Here is a 17,494-nt window from a genome sequence, read left to right on the forward strand (position 1 = left end):
ATTTCTAGCCCAACAACAAATCTACTAAAAGGAAATAGCACTGCAAGAACAATTGCAAGTTATCTTTTTATGATGATCTTTTCATGATGTGCAAAAAGTCTTTTCAACAAAAAAAAAATTATTTCTCTTCTGATTTTGTTTTTTTAAAGGAAACTGAAGAACCACAATGTTTTCAGAGGATGAGCTGTTGTCGGGTACCAACATTTACTGTGCAGAACACAAATCATCTTGATCTGAATACTCTGATTGTATGAACACTGACCCTCAGCAACTGTTGTTTAAAGGATGGTCAGAATTAATATCTTAAATGAAGGAATAAACACACCTCTTCTTTTCCTACATGAGAAAAGCAGAGGTTTGCAAATCTCAATGAAACAATCTTAAATCTCCTGGCCAGACAATCACAAGCTCTGGCCAGCGACTCGTTTCTGAAGCTTGGCACGCTGGGATGCTCTGACAGATACAGGCAATGGGAAACTGCCTTTGAGTGAGGCTCCTGCCATCTTTAAAGTATGTCCAAGGTTCCTGGCAGTTTAACTCTTCCTGAAGATAATAAATCCCTTGTGAGACAGGAAGGCTGAACAATCACATACTCAAGACTAGCTCAATCTGTATAGCTCCAAGAACAACTTCCAGTGCAGGTGATAACAAGCATATGATAGGTAAAGTTCCAGGAGGAACTCTGTTGAAAAAACAGAATTATGGGAAACAGACTGAACTGCTCATTTTATGGATATAGCTCTATTCCAGCACTCAGGCAGTAAAACTGAAATAAACTCCCTCAAAGTTAAAAATGCCCAATAGAACTCAGTGGCAAGGTAATTATTTTGACTTGACAGAGGGAGAGGACAGGTCACTTGTTCCCGCAGAGAATATCTCACCTTGCTGACATCAAATGGAAACACATATTTCAGTTTATCTGAATTTTTTTCCCAAAACTACATTTTCTGTGCTACAGATTTATAACCCTGGCTAAGCCTGTACCACTCTGGGCTAAATAAAAAACTTAAAGTTCATAAGAAGTGTAGCAGCACATGCCCCAACAGCCTCTCTCGTGGTGTCACAGCTCCCCCCACGGGATCAGGCTGCTCAGCCACTCCACATTCCCAGCACTGACCCTCTGCCCACATCCCACTGATTAATGCAGGTTCCTCAGGATCCCAGTTGTGACTTCGCTGGATCAATACTTGTCCTGTGTGCAGGGATACAGTGAGTCAGGATGGCACCCGTGGGAAAAAGGCAACTTCTCTCTTTCCACCTTTCTCTTAGGAAAATGGAAGCAAACACCAGTCAGCAACTGAAGGCGTTACCTCCACCATTAGAGAATAATTCCCTGATAGATGAACACCAGAATGACAGAGTCTGTATTGTGTGGGTGATAAAGGTGACATTTGCAGCACCAGCTGCATTTGTCCTTTCTCCCACCCCCCGGGTAAGGACCCACCTACTCTCATCCAACATAACACAGCTTTGGCACAAAAACAAAACTGAAGACTCCAGCAGGAACATTAAGGATGTATTTATTGTCAAACAGTAGCACATCAAAATAAGCAGGAAAATGTCATAGTAACTAACAAAATACAGGGGAATGCCTTGTGAATTCACTGGATTTTAGTTTCTGGCATTTTTAGAAAATGTATTCTTTTATTTGGCTGACAGGAAACCACAAAGCACAACTGTCCTTTAATTAGAGCAATCAGACACATATGGGGACAATAATTATAGGCAAAATAAACTGGTTTTAAACAGATCTGTTTACTGTATTTCTAACCACCTCATACTTTTATTTTTCATTATTTGAGGGTTTGAGCTTTCCTTTTTTTCCTTATCTTGGCAGTCCCAAGATTTTTAGGTCTTGGTACTGTAGGAAGCAGTTTCTAAATGTTTATTATCTGGGCTGGCAACAGTGGTTTGTTCCACTGAGAGGATAAACAATCCACATCAACAAAGTTTGATGTTACAGAAAAATGACTTATGTTTCTCATAATTACTCAAATGGGGAAGCAAGTTTTTTCATGAAACAAATTATGAAATTGCTTGTTTGTTTAGTATTAGTCAAGCATACTCTTATTTCAGAGTTATGAAAATGATGCTGTTTTCTTCATTACAGCCAGTCAAACCATAAGATACAAAGCTTGAAGTTAACAGCATAAGTACAGCTCTTTGAAGAAAATGAAATTGCCCCACATCCCTAAAAAACAGTTTAGTTACTTCATAAAAGGCAATAGCATGGGATTAACCCATTGCCTGTGGATGAGCACTCCCGTGAAATTCTTCAACTGAACACATGAAAGTTTGAGAAAAACAACAGAAATTTGTGTACCTTTAGGAGCAGAACACAGAAAACATCAAGGTGAGCTGTTCCAATTAAGCACCTTTATTGCAAACAAATGTTGGAAGACAACCTTAGTTCCTTGACTAAAATACATCTTCTTCTTATTTACAGTCCCTGAGCCTTTTGCCACCAAGATGGGAAAGGTGCATTGAATGTACCTTCAAATAAGTCCTTCAAATTACATTCTGACAAAATACATCAGACTTAAGTGAACCATCTTCAAGGACAACGTTAGCTGGGTGATGTAATCAGCAATTAAAATTCCAAAGTTGCTAATATGCCTCCAGTAATTGTTTTCTACATTATATCCAAATACCTCCCTTTGTAACTGAATTTCTGCTAAAAAATTGCTGAAACACAACCCTTGGCTTTGCAAAGCACAGGTGGATTTCATTTGGGAATCCATACTGTCGTAAATTATTTTGTTCTCCCACGCAGCCAAACTAAGAAAAATGTAGACAATAGCAGTAAGTCACAACCACTGAGAACATTGTCTTTTTCTAATCACCCAGTGACATAAATTTATTGTGTAATTCTACATTCACTTTGCCAGTAGAGAAGGTATTAGAACCACGACATCCTGGTTAAGTGTAGGGTTATTAATCCCATGAGGACAAAAGCAGTTATGACAAATGCATTTACTTTAGATAGCATTGGTTATACAGTCAAAGGACACACCAAAAATGACAATACACATCTGTAACTTGGAATGTGTGAGATGGTTTCCAGCAAGCTCTCACCGCCGACGCTCTTACTGAGAGATGCAATATCGTATCTTAGGTTTATTAGGATTGTGTTCAATTAGCCAGTCAGCAAGCCAAATCTGTGAACAAAAAAACAAAATCCAAATGTTTTCAGCTTTCTGTTGCTTTCTGTTAAGTTCATATGAGAATATTATAAAAGCATTATTATATATGAAAGCATTATTTGAAACCTCTGCTACAGATACTCTCCTACTGCGCTGCAAAACCAAGCCCTTTCAGAAAGAAATGGACATGCAGATAACCCGTTTTTTAAAAATGTTCTGTTAAGTCTTACAGCTTATACTGCTTTTGATCAATGCACAATGAGCTTTAGAAGACAACTTGTCCTGGCAATGTTTATCTTTGTGAAAGTATAAGACTATTTGAGCCATACTCCAAATAACTCAGCCAGTTCTGTTTTGGAATGCTGCTGCACAACATGCATGAAACTGCTTAATTAAATATTACTGCTGACAACACTTGGAGATAGTTCATCCAGTAATCATTCATTAAGAGTGCCAGCCTTCTGCACTGAAATCACCCTACAGTACCTAAAACAGTAAAACCCAAACATGGTTACTTTTGAAATTAATCTTTTAAGTTTTCCAGCATTTTGTACTTAAATGAGAATGTGGGAGAAGGAATGCCTTAAGTTCCAATTCCATCTGCCATTGCCTGGCCTTAGGCAAATTAACCTTTTGCCTCGATTTTTCCACTTGTAAAGCAAAGTTTTTAACACATCCTTATTTACTTCACAAGGCTGTTGAGGACTGGTTTCTGGAATGCTGAGAACAACAAACGTCATACCACACTGTGAAGAGCTGACAGAACAGCAGACAGGGAAGGTAAGCAACACTCTGCTTTTACTACCACTACCACGTATAAAAGGTTTGCAAAGGGAGAACCAAGCAGAGCACTAGGACAGGTAAAGCAATAACAGCATAGTAGTAAGAACCCAAGACAGAAATGGAAAACAAACAAACAAAATATCCCAAAACACAAATCCCCTTAGGAAAATTACTTTAGAAAAAATCAAATCATTTGAACCAAATAAATTTATCCTGTATTGCTTAAGGAACTGGCTGAGACAACCTCTGTGCTGACAGCAAGTATGTCTGAGACACTTTCTGATGCCATCTGCAAAAGGAGAGGAAAGAAGAAAAGGATACTGGAAAAAAATCATTCCAACAGTCTCCCTGTAAGCCACCTAGCAGAAAACAAACTGAAAAACAATAGGCAATATCTATTTCTGAAGCAGTATCAAGTCAACACTATTTTCCTTCTGACATTATAGACAACAAAGAAGGTGCAAACAGAATGTTTTTAGCAAAGCTACTGACACTGTTTCATACAACTTTCTTACAAGCAAGGAAAGCATTGTCTCAAAGACGTTACTGATACCTCATAATTGACTAGAAAATTGTGCTAAGAATGCAGATTAACTGGAAGCCAAAACAAAGAGTTAGAAAGATGGGACAAGCAAAAAAACCCCAACTCAGTATTTAATATAGTAAAGAGAAGCTTGAAGGGAAAGAAAATGCAAATATGCAATAGGTTGCTGCAAAAAAAATAAAAATACATTGTCTCCAATGTCTTTTGGGGATAGTAAAAGGAGAAAAAAAAAGGTAATGGGCTTAAAATTGGAGCCAGGAGATTTAGCCTATCTTTTAGTGAAAGCTTTTAACAAGTATAATTAAGCACTGAAACAGACTGCCAAGGGAGACTGTAGATTCTCCATCATTTGGAGTGCTAAACTACAGGCCAGACACACATTTGTCAGGAATAGATACAATTGGTTTGGCCTTTGGGCAAAGGAATGGACTTCATCTGATTCCTAGATTTCTATGGTAACAGTGCCAGACATACAGATAAAGTAAACAAGGTACAAAGCTGGAACAATCAAAATACATTAAACGTGGCCTCATGTATATCACATAGTTCATAGGAACACCTCAAGTGATTATTAAGGCTTTTTTTTTTCTGAAAAGTATCCTTTAGAAAAATGCAATGTTAATTATAAATGTAGTAATGATGTAAAACCCACAACTGCGAGCAACTTGCACAGATTAATTATCTGCATGCTTAAATAAATACTGGTGTAAATGACTCGAACTTTAAGAACACAAAGATAGATTAACCACGTTTTTCCAGATGTAAGAAAACTGATTTTGTTTAGGCACTTACACCTTTGTGTCATCTCTAACAAACAAATCAACTTGTTGAAAATAAATGTTACAGTAGCTCATCAGCTGACAACTAAAACAGCGCAGGCACTTCACTAACAGCAAGTGACAGCATCCCAGAGCTGCCAGCAGTGCTGGACACTGCACGTACCATGGGGTCTGCTGGCTTCTCTTTGCACAGGGCAGTGAGCCCTGCCAGCAGCGTGGGCTTCACATACAGGTTCAGGTAATCCCGAGCTCTTTGTCCAGTGGGAACTGGCTCCAAGATTGCTGCAAGGAGGAACCACAGGTATTAGAAAGCAGCCTCTAGAGTGATTAAACCCAACATTCTTTCTAAGGTTGTTTATATATGAGCTGCTCTTTTCCTAAGTAAGTTAATAATACATCATGGATTTTATAGCTTCTCCTACAACAAACTGCAAAGAAACTCCCTAAACTTCTTTACTATGTCCCTGAGGTAATTTCACTGATGATAGTCTATTACGAAAAGGGAGGAAGTCAGATCATCTGGGGAAAACCTGAATCCGTAAAGATGCATTTGGGGCAGAAGAGAAACAGTATATCCCATGTTTAGCACTTTCTTCTTCCAGCTGGTTTCTGAAGACCCTAAAAATCTCACCTTTAGTCTTGCTCTGTTTGCACGGTGAGAAGAAACATGGTTAATACAATGGGCAAGATTTATAAGGAACTGCAACATCTTTTATTAAACGCACTGATACAGCTGACAAAAAGTATCAGGAGACAAATTTTTCTAGCAGTTTCACTTGCATCTTTCTGTCAAAAAGCAAATCCTGCTACATTACAAACCAGAGATCCTCTTGCAGCCTTTCCAGGTTCTAAGGCCCTTTTCTCAGGCACTTAACTTTGGAATTGCACTGTCATGTGAGCATCCAGCTGCTTTCGAATAGTAATTACTCAGCCTGAATCCAAGAAAAGTCAGTCTTCTCAAGTCAACCAAGGCTGACTGTGCCAGAAGCACTTGCTGGAGTATAATAGCTTCCTATTTCTTCTCCTTTACCAGCCTTGACTGCTCCAGCTCCCAGAGCAGAGTTTGAAAAGTGGAAGCAATCTCTGCAAATGCACTGGTTCTTCAGACAGATTTTTGGTAAGCCTTTCACAGCAGAAAATGTCAGCTTATACATAAAGAGACCCACAATCCTGTAAAGCAAACAAACCCAACCTCTCCTAAATCAGTTGTATCTGGAGTCAGGGCAGGACAGGGAAGAACTCCATCCTCCCCAGGACTGGTAGTGAGCCAACTGTACCATTCTACCTTCTGGAAAGATGAATCGAATTTCCTTCTCTGCTGAGGAGATGCTGAGACTGCCGTGGAGCCCATTCCTCAGCTCATCAGTCCCATAGCGTGCTCTTAAGCTGAAAACAAGGGAAATAACTGCTTGGAGGGCAACTGCAAATCCCTTCCAAGTCTCTGCAAACTGAGAGCACAGAAAAGCAATAGATATGGACTAATTAACAAGACATTGGCTTGTTTTAAACATAAGAAGTAGCTACATAAAACTTAATGTTCATACACTCAGCATTCCCCATAAAATAGGTGACCTTTACACACTAAAAAACAATGGTGAAAAGCTGTTGCACAAAACTGAAGAGGTAAGAAGCCTGTGTCTGCACTGTACAAACAAACAAATTAAAAAAAGAAAAAAAAAAAAAAAAAAAAAAAAGAAGGAGGAATTCTGGTCTCAATGAAAACAATGACAAAATCCTACTGATTTTCCCAAGGCCAGTTCAGTGAGTTACCTGTGAGGGTGAGTTATCCTAGCTCTTAGGCTGTTGGATGGTCCCAGCAATTCCTTCCAGTATGAGACTGCACAATGTCTAGCAAGAACCATAGCAGCTATAGGACCAGAACTCATATAGGCTGTTAAATTAGGAAAAAACACTTTCCCAAATTGTTCTGCGTAGAAGTTGCTACATTGCTCTGGGCTTAACTGCAGCTTCCGTTTCTATAAAATGTAGAAGACAAAAAAAAAAAATTAAACTTGCTTGCTACATTGAAACAGGTTAGAACATTAAAGGCAGGATAGAGTCCTCTCCTGCAGTTGTATCTTCAAGTGCAGAACACAGAGTAGCTTGTGGAATTCCTCTGATTCACTCAGATGAGATTCTCTTCTAGATAGAGAGTAACAAAGAGCAAAAGTTTTCCAAGTTAATTAAGAATACAGCCCATTTGAGTAAGATGTGATTTTAGCACAGGCAAACTACAGCAACTTCTAACTGCCAGATGACAGAGCAAAAAGTGAAGAGCATTACAAGGGCAGCATTTTATTACTCAGCTGCTACAGCATAATGTTCTACTTTTAAACAAGTTTCTCTCCAGCCCACACTGTTAATTACGCAATTGTTCTATTTTTCCTTCAGTGCTTTGTGACTCTCCCAATAGCTGCCTAGCCTGCAGGTGGCCAGGATCAGGACAACTTTGGGAAGTTATCAGAAACCACAGTCAAGAAAAAAATTTTAAAGTGCATTTTTCGAGCTCAAACTTGTATAACATGAGAGTTCCATATACTCAGAGTCCTGATAACTTTGCTGTCAAAAGTCACTGCAGACATCAGTAGACTCTACTAACATACTGCAATTAATTAAATAAATAATCTATTTTGCTTCATCTGCTGATACATATTGAATCAAGAGAAACATGGAATGGTTCACATTGAAAGGCGTCTTAAAAATCATCTTGTTTCAAACCCTTTACCACAGACTGGGACATCTTCCACTAGACCAGGTTGCTCAAACCCCAAACCTGGCCTTGAGCACTTCCAGGGATGGGACTGCCACAGGTGCTCTGGGCAGCCTGTGCCAGGGCCTCACCACCCTCATGGTGAAATTTCTTCCTAAAATCCCATCTAAGCCTGCCCTCTGGCAGTAGGAAGCCATTCTCCCTTGTCCAGCCACTCTATGGCCTTGTCCAAAGTTTCTATGCAGTTCTCTGGAACCCCTTCAGGCACTGGAAGGGGCTCTCAGGTCTCCCTGGTGCCCTTTCTTCTACACGATGAACAAATGCAGCTCTCCCAGCCTGCCTCCGGAGCAGGGGGGCTCCAGCCCAGGGAGCATCCTCATGACCGCTTCTGGAGTAGCTCCAAGAGATAAACAAATAAATAAATAAATACAAATAAATAAAACAACCGGAAAGGTTAGGGAGGAAATGAAAAACACAAAACAAAACAAGACATTGCGGGGAGGAGAGGGAGGGGCCCCTGCCGCCCACAGCGCGAGGGCGCAGCGCCCCCCAGCGGCCGCCCGGCAGCGCAATTTAAATATTCATAAACTGATTTAAATAATCATAATTATATTTACTCTAAAAACAATGGAAACAAAAAATTAATTAAGCTGCAACTGGCCAGATATTCGAATTCAATTAATTCTCTAATATCCACTTGCACACTGCACAAAATCTTGTTAGATCTGAATGACACACTCTCCAAAGAGTTGCCTTGGAAAGTTCACACATCTGCTCGATACATTTGCTAAATCTGAGTTTATTAATAAAGTCTGTGTTTTCCTGTGGTCAGCAAATAGTTGATCAGCTCTGTTCCATCCCATGCACTAAAAATCATCTCCTTACAGAATCTGGCAGCAATGTTTAATGACATGAAGAACATGAATCAATTTTTGGACACACAAGCTTTTAGTTACTGGCTTGATTGCTAGAAGTTAAATATTTTCCTGACTTATAAACTACAGATATTTTCTCTGGAGCACAGCCTGTTACCTGAATGATGTGGAATCCTGATAGGAGAATGAGATCTTCTATTTCTTCTTCTTTATCAATGACATCTGGTTTGATGATAGCCAGAGTTCTTTCCACATAAATCTGAGGTTCAGGCATTAACACCTCCATCCTGGCTGTTAAACTATCATTCACTTGCCCCTTTTGAACTGCAATGACACCAGTACATGACATTTGGAATACGTCTACTGCACAGTCACCTACAGTGACACTCACCATGTAACCCCAAGAACAGAGAGGGTCACACCCACCTCAAAAAAACAGTGTTCTCTGCACTTGTTAGCACTCTGTAGTTCACATTCCCATTTTCAGTGCAGTGGCATTATGTGGAAAATAAGGCCAAAATTTAATGTTGTTATTCACTAAGTTGGACAACGTATGTGGAGAGAAAGGCATTATCACCCATCCTGATGTGGGCTCCCTGTGTTCCCCCACCCACCATCCACCATCCACCATGGGTCCCTTCACACCCCAAATCTGTATCCTCACACAAGGACTGTGGGTGGGATTAATGACTTGGAGCTGGTCCACCGTAAGCCTCAGGGTAATTTCTCAATGGTTATTTAATTCCTATATATATGGGTTCCAGACAACATGCCAGTTTCCTGACTGAGCAGATGCACTGGCAAGCTGAAAGCACAGAATTGTGTTTTGAGTGGTGGAACCAGCGAGGGCGTTTCTGACAGACCTGTGTCCATTTGTAACCTTTTCATCACTGAATAGATTGGGTCTAGAGCGACCCTAAAGACCACGTCCATCCTGCCATGGCCAGGGACACTTTCCACTATGCCAGGCTGCTCCAAGCCCCATCCAACCTGGCCTTGAACACTTCCAGGGATCCAGGGACAGCCACAGCCTCACTGGACAGCTTGTGCCAGGGTCTCACCACCCTCACAGCCAAGAATTGCCTCCCATAGCATCCCATCTAACCCTGCCCTTTGTCAGCCATTCCCTCTGTTCCCGCCTCTCCCTGTCCTTGTCTCAAGTCCCTCTCCATCTCATTTGGAGCCCCTTTAGGCACTGGGAGCGGGTCGAAGGTCTCCATGGAACCTTCTCTTCTCCAGGCTAAACACCCTCATCTCTCGCAACCTTTTAGAGAGAACTGCGAGCGCAGGCTGCTGCGGCGATGCTGACGGAGCCTGAGAGCGGCGCGCAATGGCACCTGCGGCCCTTCCCTCGCCCGCTGCCCGCCCCGTCCCCACGCCCCCAGCCCCGGCTCCCTCCATCCGCCCTGCACCAGACCCAGACACGCACAGCCTTCCTGCCTGCAAAAACCTGCTCCCCGCTGCAAAGGCGGCTTGCAGGCAGCCCCCCAAATCCACCTGCCTTGGGGCCCGGCCAGGCCTGGCTATGCCGGGCTCCGGGGCTCCGCCAGCCGCCGCCGTTGCCGGGCGATGGCGGGGCCGGCCCCGGCACAAGATGGCGCCCGCGGGCCTCGGCGGGGCGGGACGAAGATGGCGGCCGGGAGCGGCGCGGTGATGGCGGCGGAGGCGGAGCGGGGCTCACGGCCCGGCACCGCCGCGGGCACCGCGCACACAACGGAGAGACACCGCGGCTACCCCGGGATGGGCTCTGCGTGAGGTGCGGGAGTAAAGGGCGGAGTGGCGTGATCTCAAAAATCTCATTCCTCCCTGCCAATAAAAGCTTTATGTCGGCTTCGCCTCACGCTCAGGGCTGCTGAGGGAGCCACGCGCTCACAGCAAACGCATGAAGCGACGTAGCGCGATTTATTGGCGGGTAAAAAAAGAAAGGAAAAGACATCAGGCGTTCCAGGTCATTTATCAGCGTGTGTGGGGGGGTTTCCTGTGGGCGCGCCTCAGCAGCGGCGGCGGGCGGGAGCTCCCAGCATTGCCCCCAATTCTAATGCTAAAGTTAATGGTGCTTCTCGGCACTGCGAGACAATTGCGGCGGCTGCCGGTGCTTCTCCACATTTCAGACATAAAGGTGTAACGCATAGGAAACCTTCACCGTTCTGTGCACTAAACCACACCAGCTGGGCATTAAGCAGAGCTGGGGAGCCGCAGTCTCTGGGGATTTCCCCGCGATTTTACCCCCGTGGTGCCAGTGCGTTTGCTCGCTGTGCATCCCCTATTTCCCCGGCTCTCGCAGGAACCGGCTGCCCAGCAGCCGCTGCCCGCCCAGCGTGAGCCCAGCGGCCGGGCAGCCGGGGCGCGGGGCCCCGGGGCACTCCCGTCCTTGTTTACCGGCGCTCCGGTGGAGCCGGGCCAGCTGGCCCCGCGCTATCGGGGCGTGGGCCGGGAGCGGCCCCGATAACCCGGCCCGGCTCCGCCGCCCTGCTCCTCGCTCTGCCTGCGCCTCGTCCCCTCTCCTCACTGCTCTCATACAACCCTGGGATAGAGGTGCAGGAACACCTGGGGCTCGCGGCTGAGTTCAGCCAAAAATGGACATCGCACTAAAAATACCCTTCAGGTGACACTGACAAAGGGATAGAGAGAAAACACAGGGGTACAGGCTTTAAGTTTTAATGGTATCAGACTGAAAGTAGAAGCAAAGGAGAAAAGACAAAAAATCCGCTAGGATTTAGAGCCGGAGGTGCTGACACTGTGTGCCATGGTTAGGTGAGGAAATAGCAAATTTACAGCAAAAGCTGGTTTTAGTGTAAGAAAAGCCCATTTTGCCCTAATCTTTTTCATGAGTAATGTGAATAATACAAATATAGAATCAAGAACTAAATATATGCAGGTATTTCCTTGCAACCAACTTGAAATATATTTAAAAACCAAAGATTGACATTGTTATTCATAACCTTGAAAAATAAAGGTTCCAAGTGCACAAGACAAATTCAGATACAGGCTTTCCTTCACCAACATGGGCACATGGCATTTGTTTCTTTAACGTTATCCAATATTTCATTTGAAGGCATTGTAAACACTGCAACTTCACAGAGATAATGGATAAACATGTTTTATTTTTTAAGAAATGCTGATAGAAAGAGTCCACCAGTTTTTTATTTCAGAGTTAATTCAGGAAGTCATATCTTTTCAAAGTCAATGAGCACAAGTCTGACAGCCCTTGCTTAAATTTAGCAGTTCAAAGGGTTCCTCTGCCCGCATGAACACTTCAGAATTATTATTACATAAGTAATGTTGAATTTAATATCCGTGTTTCACTGTTAACATGAATCTCTTGCAGTTTATTGTGTGCATTTTTTTTCCAGCCCCCCAAAGCACCTTCCAGCGCAGCCCGAGGCTGCAGTTTGGGAGCAGGGCCCTGCACAGCTCGCTGCCACCGCGGCTCCTCGGGCTGTGGCACAATTCCTGCGCTCGCTGTTTCCAGAAGCATTTCTGGAGGGCGGAGATGGTCTAATTTTAGTGCGGGGAGAATCCTCCTCTCTCCAATGAGCGAGCGGCTGCATCTGGAGCTGCAGCCAATTGCCCGGGTTTCCTCCTGCTGCACTTCCCACGAAGGTTTAATAATGCAGAAGCACAAATTTAAAGTGGCCCCACATGTTAAGAGAAAATAACATTATGTGCTCCCTAAAGCCGTTCAACAGTAGTAGAATCTCAAAGGTTTATTCTAAAGCCTTGGATTGCATAAACCTGACCTTAAAACAACGTGTTACTATCATTATGTTTATTGTTTTTACAGAGCTTGAAATAATATTTCCGATAACTAAAATGCTGGTCTGAAGCATCTTCTGTAACTTCTGTAGGCCAGGGATGTGCTTTTAGGAAAAGAAACAAAACAAAAAAGGAAAATGATAATTACAATGCAATGAACCACTGTGGTTCTGAACACTTCTCAGGGCATAGCCTGGCTGCTGTATCTTATCTGTTAAGCGGTTTAACAAGCCTTAGTTGTCTCACTTATTTTTAGCTGGTATGGAATATACCACCTAAAGACTGTGGCTGCAGGTGCATTTACATCCCACCAACACCAGATAAGTAACATTTTAAGGAAAAATATTATTTCAGAGCTTTGTCCTCTGATAGTGCAAGAAGGTGCAAAAGCTAATATCTTGCAGACTGTTAAAAAGGAAAGAAAGAAATACAGAATGAAAATAAGTGAAGAAAAGCTAAAGAATACCAACTAGTAAAACGGATTAAAAATGAAGCTTGCACATCTTTTAGCTTTGTTTGCATTTTGATGTTAAGTAGAGAAAAATGTGTTTGCCCTAGTAGCAATGTTCTAACTATACACTTACCACATATATAACTTTCACCCACCATGGCCTCTCTTTCCTTTATTTCTTTTCATGATGAACTGTCATACCTACCCACAGCACCAGCTTACCTTCACTGCTTGCTCCACCCATGCGTGCTCTTGTGCAGAGTGACGGAAATCCTGTGATCAAGGCAACTTCCTCTCCCACATGCCTGCTCTCTCCTCCATTTCTGCCTTCTCACAACTAAACAATTCCCCTTCTTGCAGCTCATCTGAATGCTTGTAAAAATTTCATTGCTGCTGCTTAACCCTTGTCAAGCCTTCCTGTCTGTTTTCCTCTACTTGTTATCTCACCATTTTCTGTAAAGATAAAAGTGATAAAATATTCTCTTCATGCTTCCTCTGTCTACAAGTCTCTAAGTGGCAGTAACAAAAAGCTTATCAACATGTCTTCTGTAACTCCATCACTTGCCCTGATAACTTCACCCCATTTTGTTTCCTGATCTTCCCAACACTTGCTCCTTCGTTTGTTCACAGCTTTAGTCACTCAGTCTGCTCTGATTCCTAGCACCCACAGAGATTGGTTTGTCTCTTTGACCATTAAAAAAAAAAAAAAAAGTGCCTTTGGATTAAGTGCCTCTTGTCACCTCACAGGTTCTTCCAGTCACGTCTCTTTGTCTCTTGTTGGGATCTACCCTAAATCCCCTTCAAACTTGGTTTTGCTTCCTCTTATCTGAAAGTTTCTCTGTCCATCTTAAACCAATCTCTTGTTGGCCCTTCAGTCACATTTAGCATATCTAGCTCATGTCTCAGCTTAGTTTTTGTGGTTTTTCTCACTTTTCACTTCTGCAGTCACTGTTTCATCTTGGCTCATCAGCCCCTTCTTCCCTTGTGTTTCTTTCATTTTTCTGCAGGAGCACTGGTGAGCACTGTCCTTCACTCCTCTCCCTTCCCTCCATGCTCACAGCTCAACATCCCCATGCTCCTTTTGTTTCTCGGTGAAGACATCTCCTGTTTCCTGACAGCCTACAACCGAATTCCTCTACTGCCCTTGCAGATAAACACCTTCCTGCTTTATCCCACCTTGTTGCTCAGGATGAGCTCCTGTTGAACACCTGTAGAGGTTGGGGCTGACAACTTATTTCCTTCTCATCTAGATAAAGACATCCTATATAAATACTGCATATAGATATCAGGCTTTCACCTAAACTTTGGAGCAGAAACACTTGCATGTGTTTGCTGCTTCATTGTTCTAGACAATGTTTAACATAATGCTTCCTTGGATTATCCCTGAGGCCACCAAGCTCAGAGATAAGTAGTCACTGTGATCCTACCACAATGAAGAAATGAATGTATGAATAAACCAATAAAAATCTTTTATCTAACAAATTAAAAGAGGCAATTGATTAAATAAGGCATTTTTAAAGATATATTGTCATGCCTACTTAAAGACATCTTCTATTCACCTTAATTCCATGTAGCATAAAGAATCCTTTTTGCCATACTTCTTCTGAGCCATTACATTCAGTCCCATGATTAAAATATATGGGAATAATTGCATAGTTGTTATTATTATTAATAAAATGTATTCACTTATGCTGTGCATAAAGACTAACTCAGACAAAAGTTTCCTATAACGTGGTATTTGGTATAGATAAGGCAGTCTGTGACTTGAGATGCTTACAATCAACTTAGACAAGACAGGCATAGGATATGGGAAATAGAAAATTACACCAAGTTTTAAGAGAGTGGATTATGTGTTGGTTCTCTTTTTTTTTTTGTTCTTTTTAGAAGTGAAGATAGAAAAATCAACAGATGGGAAATAATGAGGAAATGGAGGGTAACCAAGAAAAAGAAGGTGGTAATAAATACAGGTATGTGACAAAACTCCTATGAACAGACAGCAAGGGCAGGGCTTGGCATAAACTGCAAGTTTGATAGAACAGCAGAATTGGACCCAACATGAGAAGCCCCATATGCAAGTAAAATTCAGTGGAATTTCAGTCAACACCATGAGTAAACACAGCAATTACAGTATTAAAAAATGGCAATGATAGTTTGTTGTTTTTTTTTTTTTCTCAGCACTAAATGTATCATATAGGGAGAATTGCCTCCCAAGAAGGTATGTGTGTACTTTTCTTTGATTAACCACAGGCTTTGAGTGGGGAGTGAAAGCAAGACCAAAACCAAAGTCACAGCCCAGAGAAATTCTTTAAAATTACCTGTGGCATGATGGGGCCTGGTGAGACAAAAAATAATCACAATGACCCATATTCTCAAATTTCTCAGTCCTTGATGTCTAGATGTGTAAAGAATGACTTTGTTAGTTGGGCCAGTCACAGTTCTCAAACCAGACTCCTTAGCCAGTCTACAGCCACATGGTTATCCTGTTCTTGGATATGACACAAAAGGTTTAATCAAACAGCCATTAACATGGGGCAACTGGGAATCACAGAGAGCCCTGCCAGCTGGGGCCTGCTGCTTGGAATTGCCAGGGTGGGAGATTGAGAGGGACTGACCAGGAGAAATGGGCAGCTGGAAATGAGCATGGCTTCAAAGAAAGCACTGTTAGTCAGAAACAGGAAAACACTTGACAAAGTGCCAGTGGTAGGGAAGGATGAGACAGGTTCAGCAAAGCAAAAAACAGAACTGGAGAAATAAAAAGAGAAGAGAAAGGAAAGGGAAATGTATGTAGAAGTGCTAATGAGATGACATTCATGTTCTTTGCAAGACTCGATGAAAAGCAGATGTTATGGGCAGTGAATCTTGCAAGAAAATGAAGTTATAAATATATAATCCAGAGCATTCAGGTTACGTCCGTCAGCTGAGCCTGACAGACCCATGCAAATTGCTGCAAATTTCATTTTACTCTCAGGTTCTGCTCTGTAAACTTGTAACTTCAGCACAGATCTATTTCCGCAATCACCTGCCACAGCTGCACACACAAAAGGCTGCAAAAACAAGGTGGACAGGGAACCAGGGCAGTGGCATTCACCACTTCAGCCATGCAAGCCTCAGCGTGGCCTTGCCTCCCTGTGACTTAAACAAAGGTGTGGTATTTTCCCACTAGGCTATCAGTAAGGGAATGACTTAGCTGACAGACAGATGGTTGTAATCACAAACCACATCTTTTTGGTACAGACCAGAGAGGTTTAAAATCTAAGCCAAAGCTGCTTGAAAAATCACAAGAAGCCCCCTTGCTAGATGTGGGGTAAGCTCCTCTGACATGGTATAAATTATGATATCTTATAAAAAATAATTTGCTTCTAACATTCTATTAAAAGTTCAATACAATAAAACAATATAAAAATGTATTCTCATAAAGACAAGCATCTCTATCAGCCAACATCTACAAGCTGTCCTGAGGACATTACAACTTTCAAGCCTTGCTGTCTCTACTATCTTTACTGCCCTGACTTCAAAGAACGCTTTTCTTACGAAGTTCAGCCTAAAATTGTGGTTGAGAGTTTGTGTATAGCATACCCTCCCCTGTCAGTAGCCTGTGCTGAGACAGGCATCCCTAAGGATGAATTCTGATCTACTGTATTTAGGATAAAAACAGTTCTAAAAGCAGCTCAGTTGAAGGACAGTTCATTATCCAGACCAGGTAATTTAAAATGTTTCTCCACTGTTTCTACTCACAAGTGGCTGTGGGCACTCCTGAGTATTAACAGCAGATTAAAGTTGAACCACAAGCGGTATTTGACAGAGGGTGGAGCATTAACGTGCGCACTCATTACTGCAGTGAGTTAGGTAATAATTGTTACTTTTTGCCCACAAGCAAAGGGCTTAACTTTCAGTTTTATTTAGAGATGTGTAAACTTTACGTGTAATCTAGAAGGCAAAATCTGCCCCTTTGGCATGGACAAATAGGACATTAGGAGCTGTACACCGTACAACTGGTTACAGGGAGCAGTTCTCTTCTGGGCTCCTCACCCACAACTTTGCCAGCCAGGCTGACATATCCTTGGGCAAAAGGAATTAAGGCCCGGGCACGTGCTCGGCGCTCCAGCCCCGAGTTATGTAATATCCAAATCTAAGTTTTAAAACAACAAACTCTGGCCCCTGTCGGTTGCAAAACCAGCAGAGCTGGAAACATTAAGCAAACCTCTGGTCCTGGAGTAACTGACTCAGCGCCCGCAGCGCACCTCGAGCTGAACCAGGGCGGCGCTCCAAGGGAAGCGCAACGCTCCCGGGCGGGACCGGGCCACAGACCGCGCTGGGAGCGGAGCGCGGCCCGATCCCGATCCCGGCCCCGGCCCCGGCCTCGTTCCCGTTCCCGTTCCCGATCCCGATCCCGATCCCGTTCCCGTTCCCGTTCCCGCTGCCGATCCCGCCCGGCCCCGCCGGCAGCTCCCGG

At 42.9% G+C, this 17,494-nt stretch overlaps 1 protein-coding gene and 2 long non-coding RNA genes across 7 annotated transcripts; 1 reads left to right on the forward strand and 2 right to left on the reverse strand.

The window, feature by feature from the left end:
• Window positions 1-1,504: 1,504 nt before the first annotated feature.
• Window positions 1,505-10,466, reverse strand: NME5 (NME/NM23 family member 5). Of its 5 annotated transcripts, XM_030283845.4 has the most exons (7): window positions 10,336-10,466; window positions 9,261-9,296; window positions 8,992-9,158; window positions 7,020-7,225; window positions 6,535-6,635; window positions 5,413-5,531; window positions 1,505-3,158 (listed from the first exon to the last, which is right to left on the reverse strand). In XM_030283845.4, the coding sequence occupies exons 3-7, from the start codon at window positions 9,118-9,120 to the stop codon at window positions 3,087-3,089; spliced, it is 627 nt and encodes a 208-aa protein (XP_030139705.3). In that variant the 5' UTR covers window positions 9,121-9,158; window positions 9,261-9,296; window positions 10,336-10,466; the 3' UTR covers window positions 1,505-3,086. The 5 variants fall into 5 exon arrangements, with proteins under 5 accessions (XP_030139705.3, XP_030139706.3, XP_072791395.1 ...); XM_030283846.4 differs by lacking the exon at window positions 9,261-9,296 and having other exon boundaries at window positions 10,336-10,455; XM_072935294.1 differs by lacking the exon at window positions 9,261-9,296 and having other exon boundaries at window positions 10,332-10,454.
• Window positions 10,467-10,486: 20 nt separating this feature from the next.
• Window positions 10,487-16,446, forward strand: LOC115497064 (uncharacterized). The gene is made up of 2 exons (XR_003962644.4): window positions 10,487-10,590; window positions 14,926-16,446. It is a non-coding gene; the product is annotated as an uncharacterized lncRNA (long non-coding RNA).
• LOC115497063 (uncharacterized) lies at window positions 11,919-17,392 on the reverse strand. Its single transcript, XR_003962641.4, has 3 exons — window positions 17,243-17,392; window positions 13,264-13,494; window positions 11,919-12,694 (listed from the first exon to the last, which is right to left on the reverse strand). It is a non-coding gene; the product is annotated as an uncharacterized lncRNA (long non-coding RNA).
• Between the last annotated feature and the right edge of the window lie 102 nt (window positions 17,393-17,494).

This window comes from Taeniopygia guttata, chromosome 13 (genome assembly GCF_048771995.1).
Source record: "Taeniopygia guttata chromosome 13, bTaeGut7.mat, whole genome shotgun sequence".
NCBI classification, from domain to species: Eukaryota; Metazoa; Chordata; class Aves; order Passeriformes; family Estrildidae; genus Taeniopygia; species Taeniopygia guttata.

Coding starts and splice junctions, on each gene's coding strand:
- NME5 (XM_030283845.4), bottom strand. CDS start 9,120: ATGGAGGTGTTAATGCCTGAACCTCAGATTTATGTGGAAAGAACTCTG. Junction 6,636..7,019: donor AGGATAACTCACCCTCACAG/GTAACTCACTGA, acceptor CCTTGTTTTCAG/CTTAAGAGCACGCTATGGGA. Junction 5,532..6,534: donor TCGATTCATCTTTCCAGAAG/GTAGAATGGTAC, acceptor TCCTCCTTGCAG/CAATCTTGGAGCCAGTTCCC.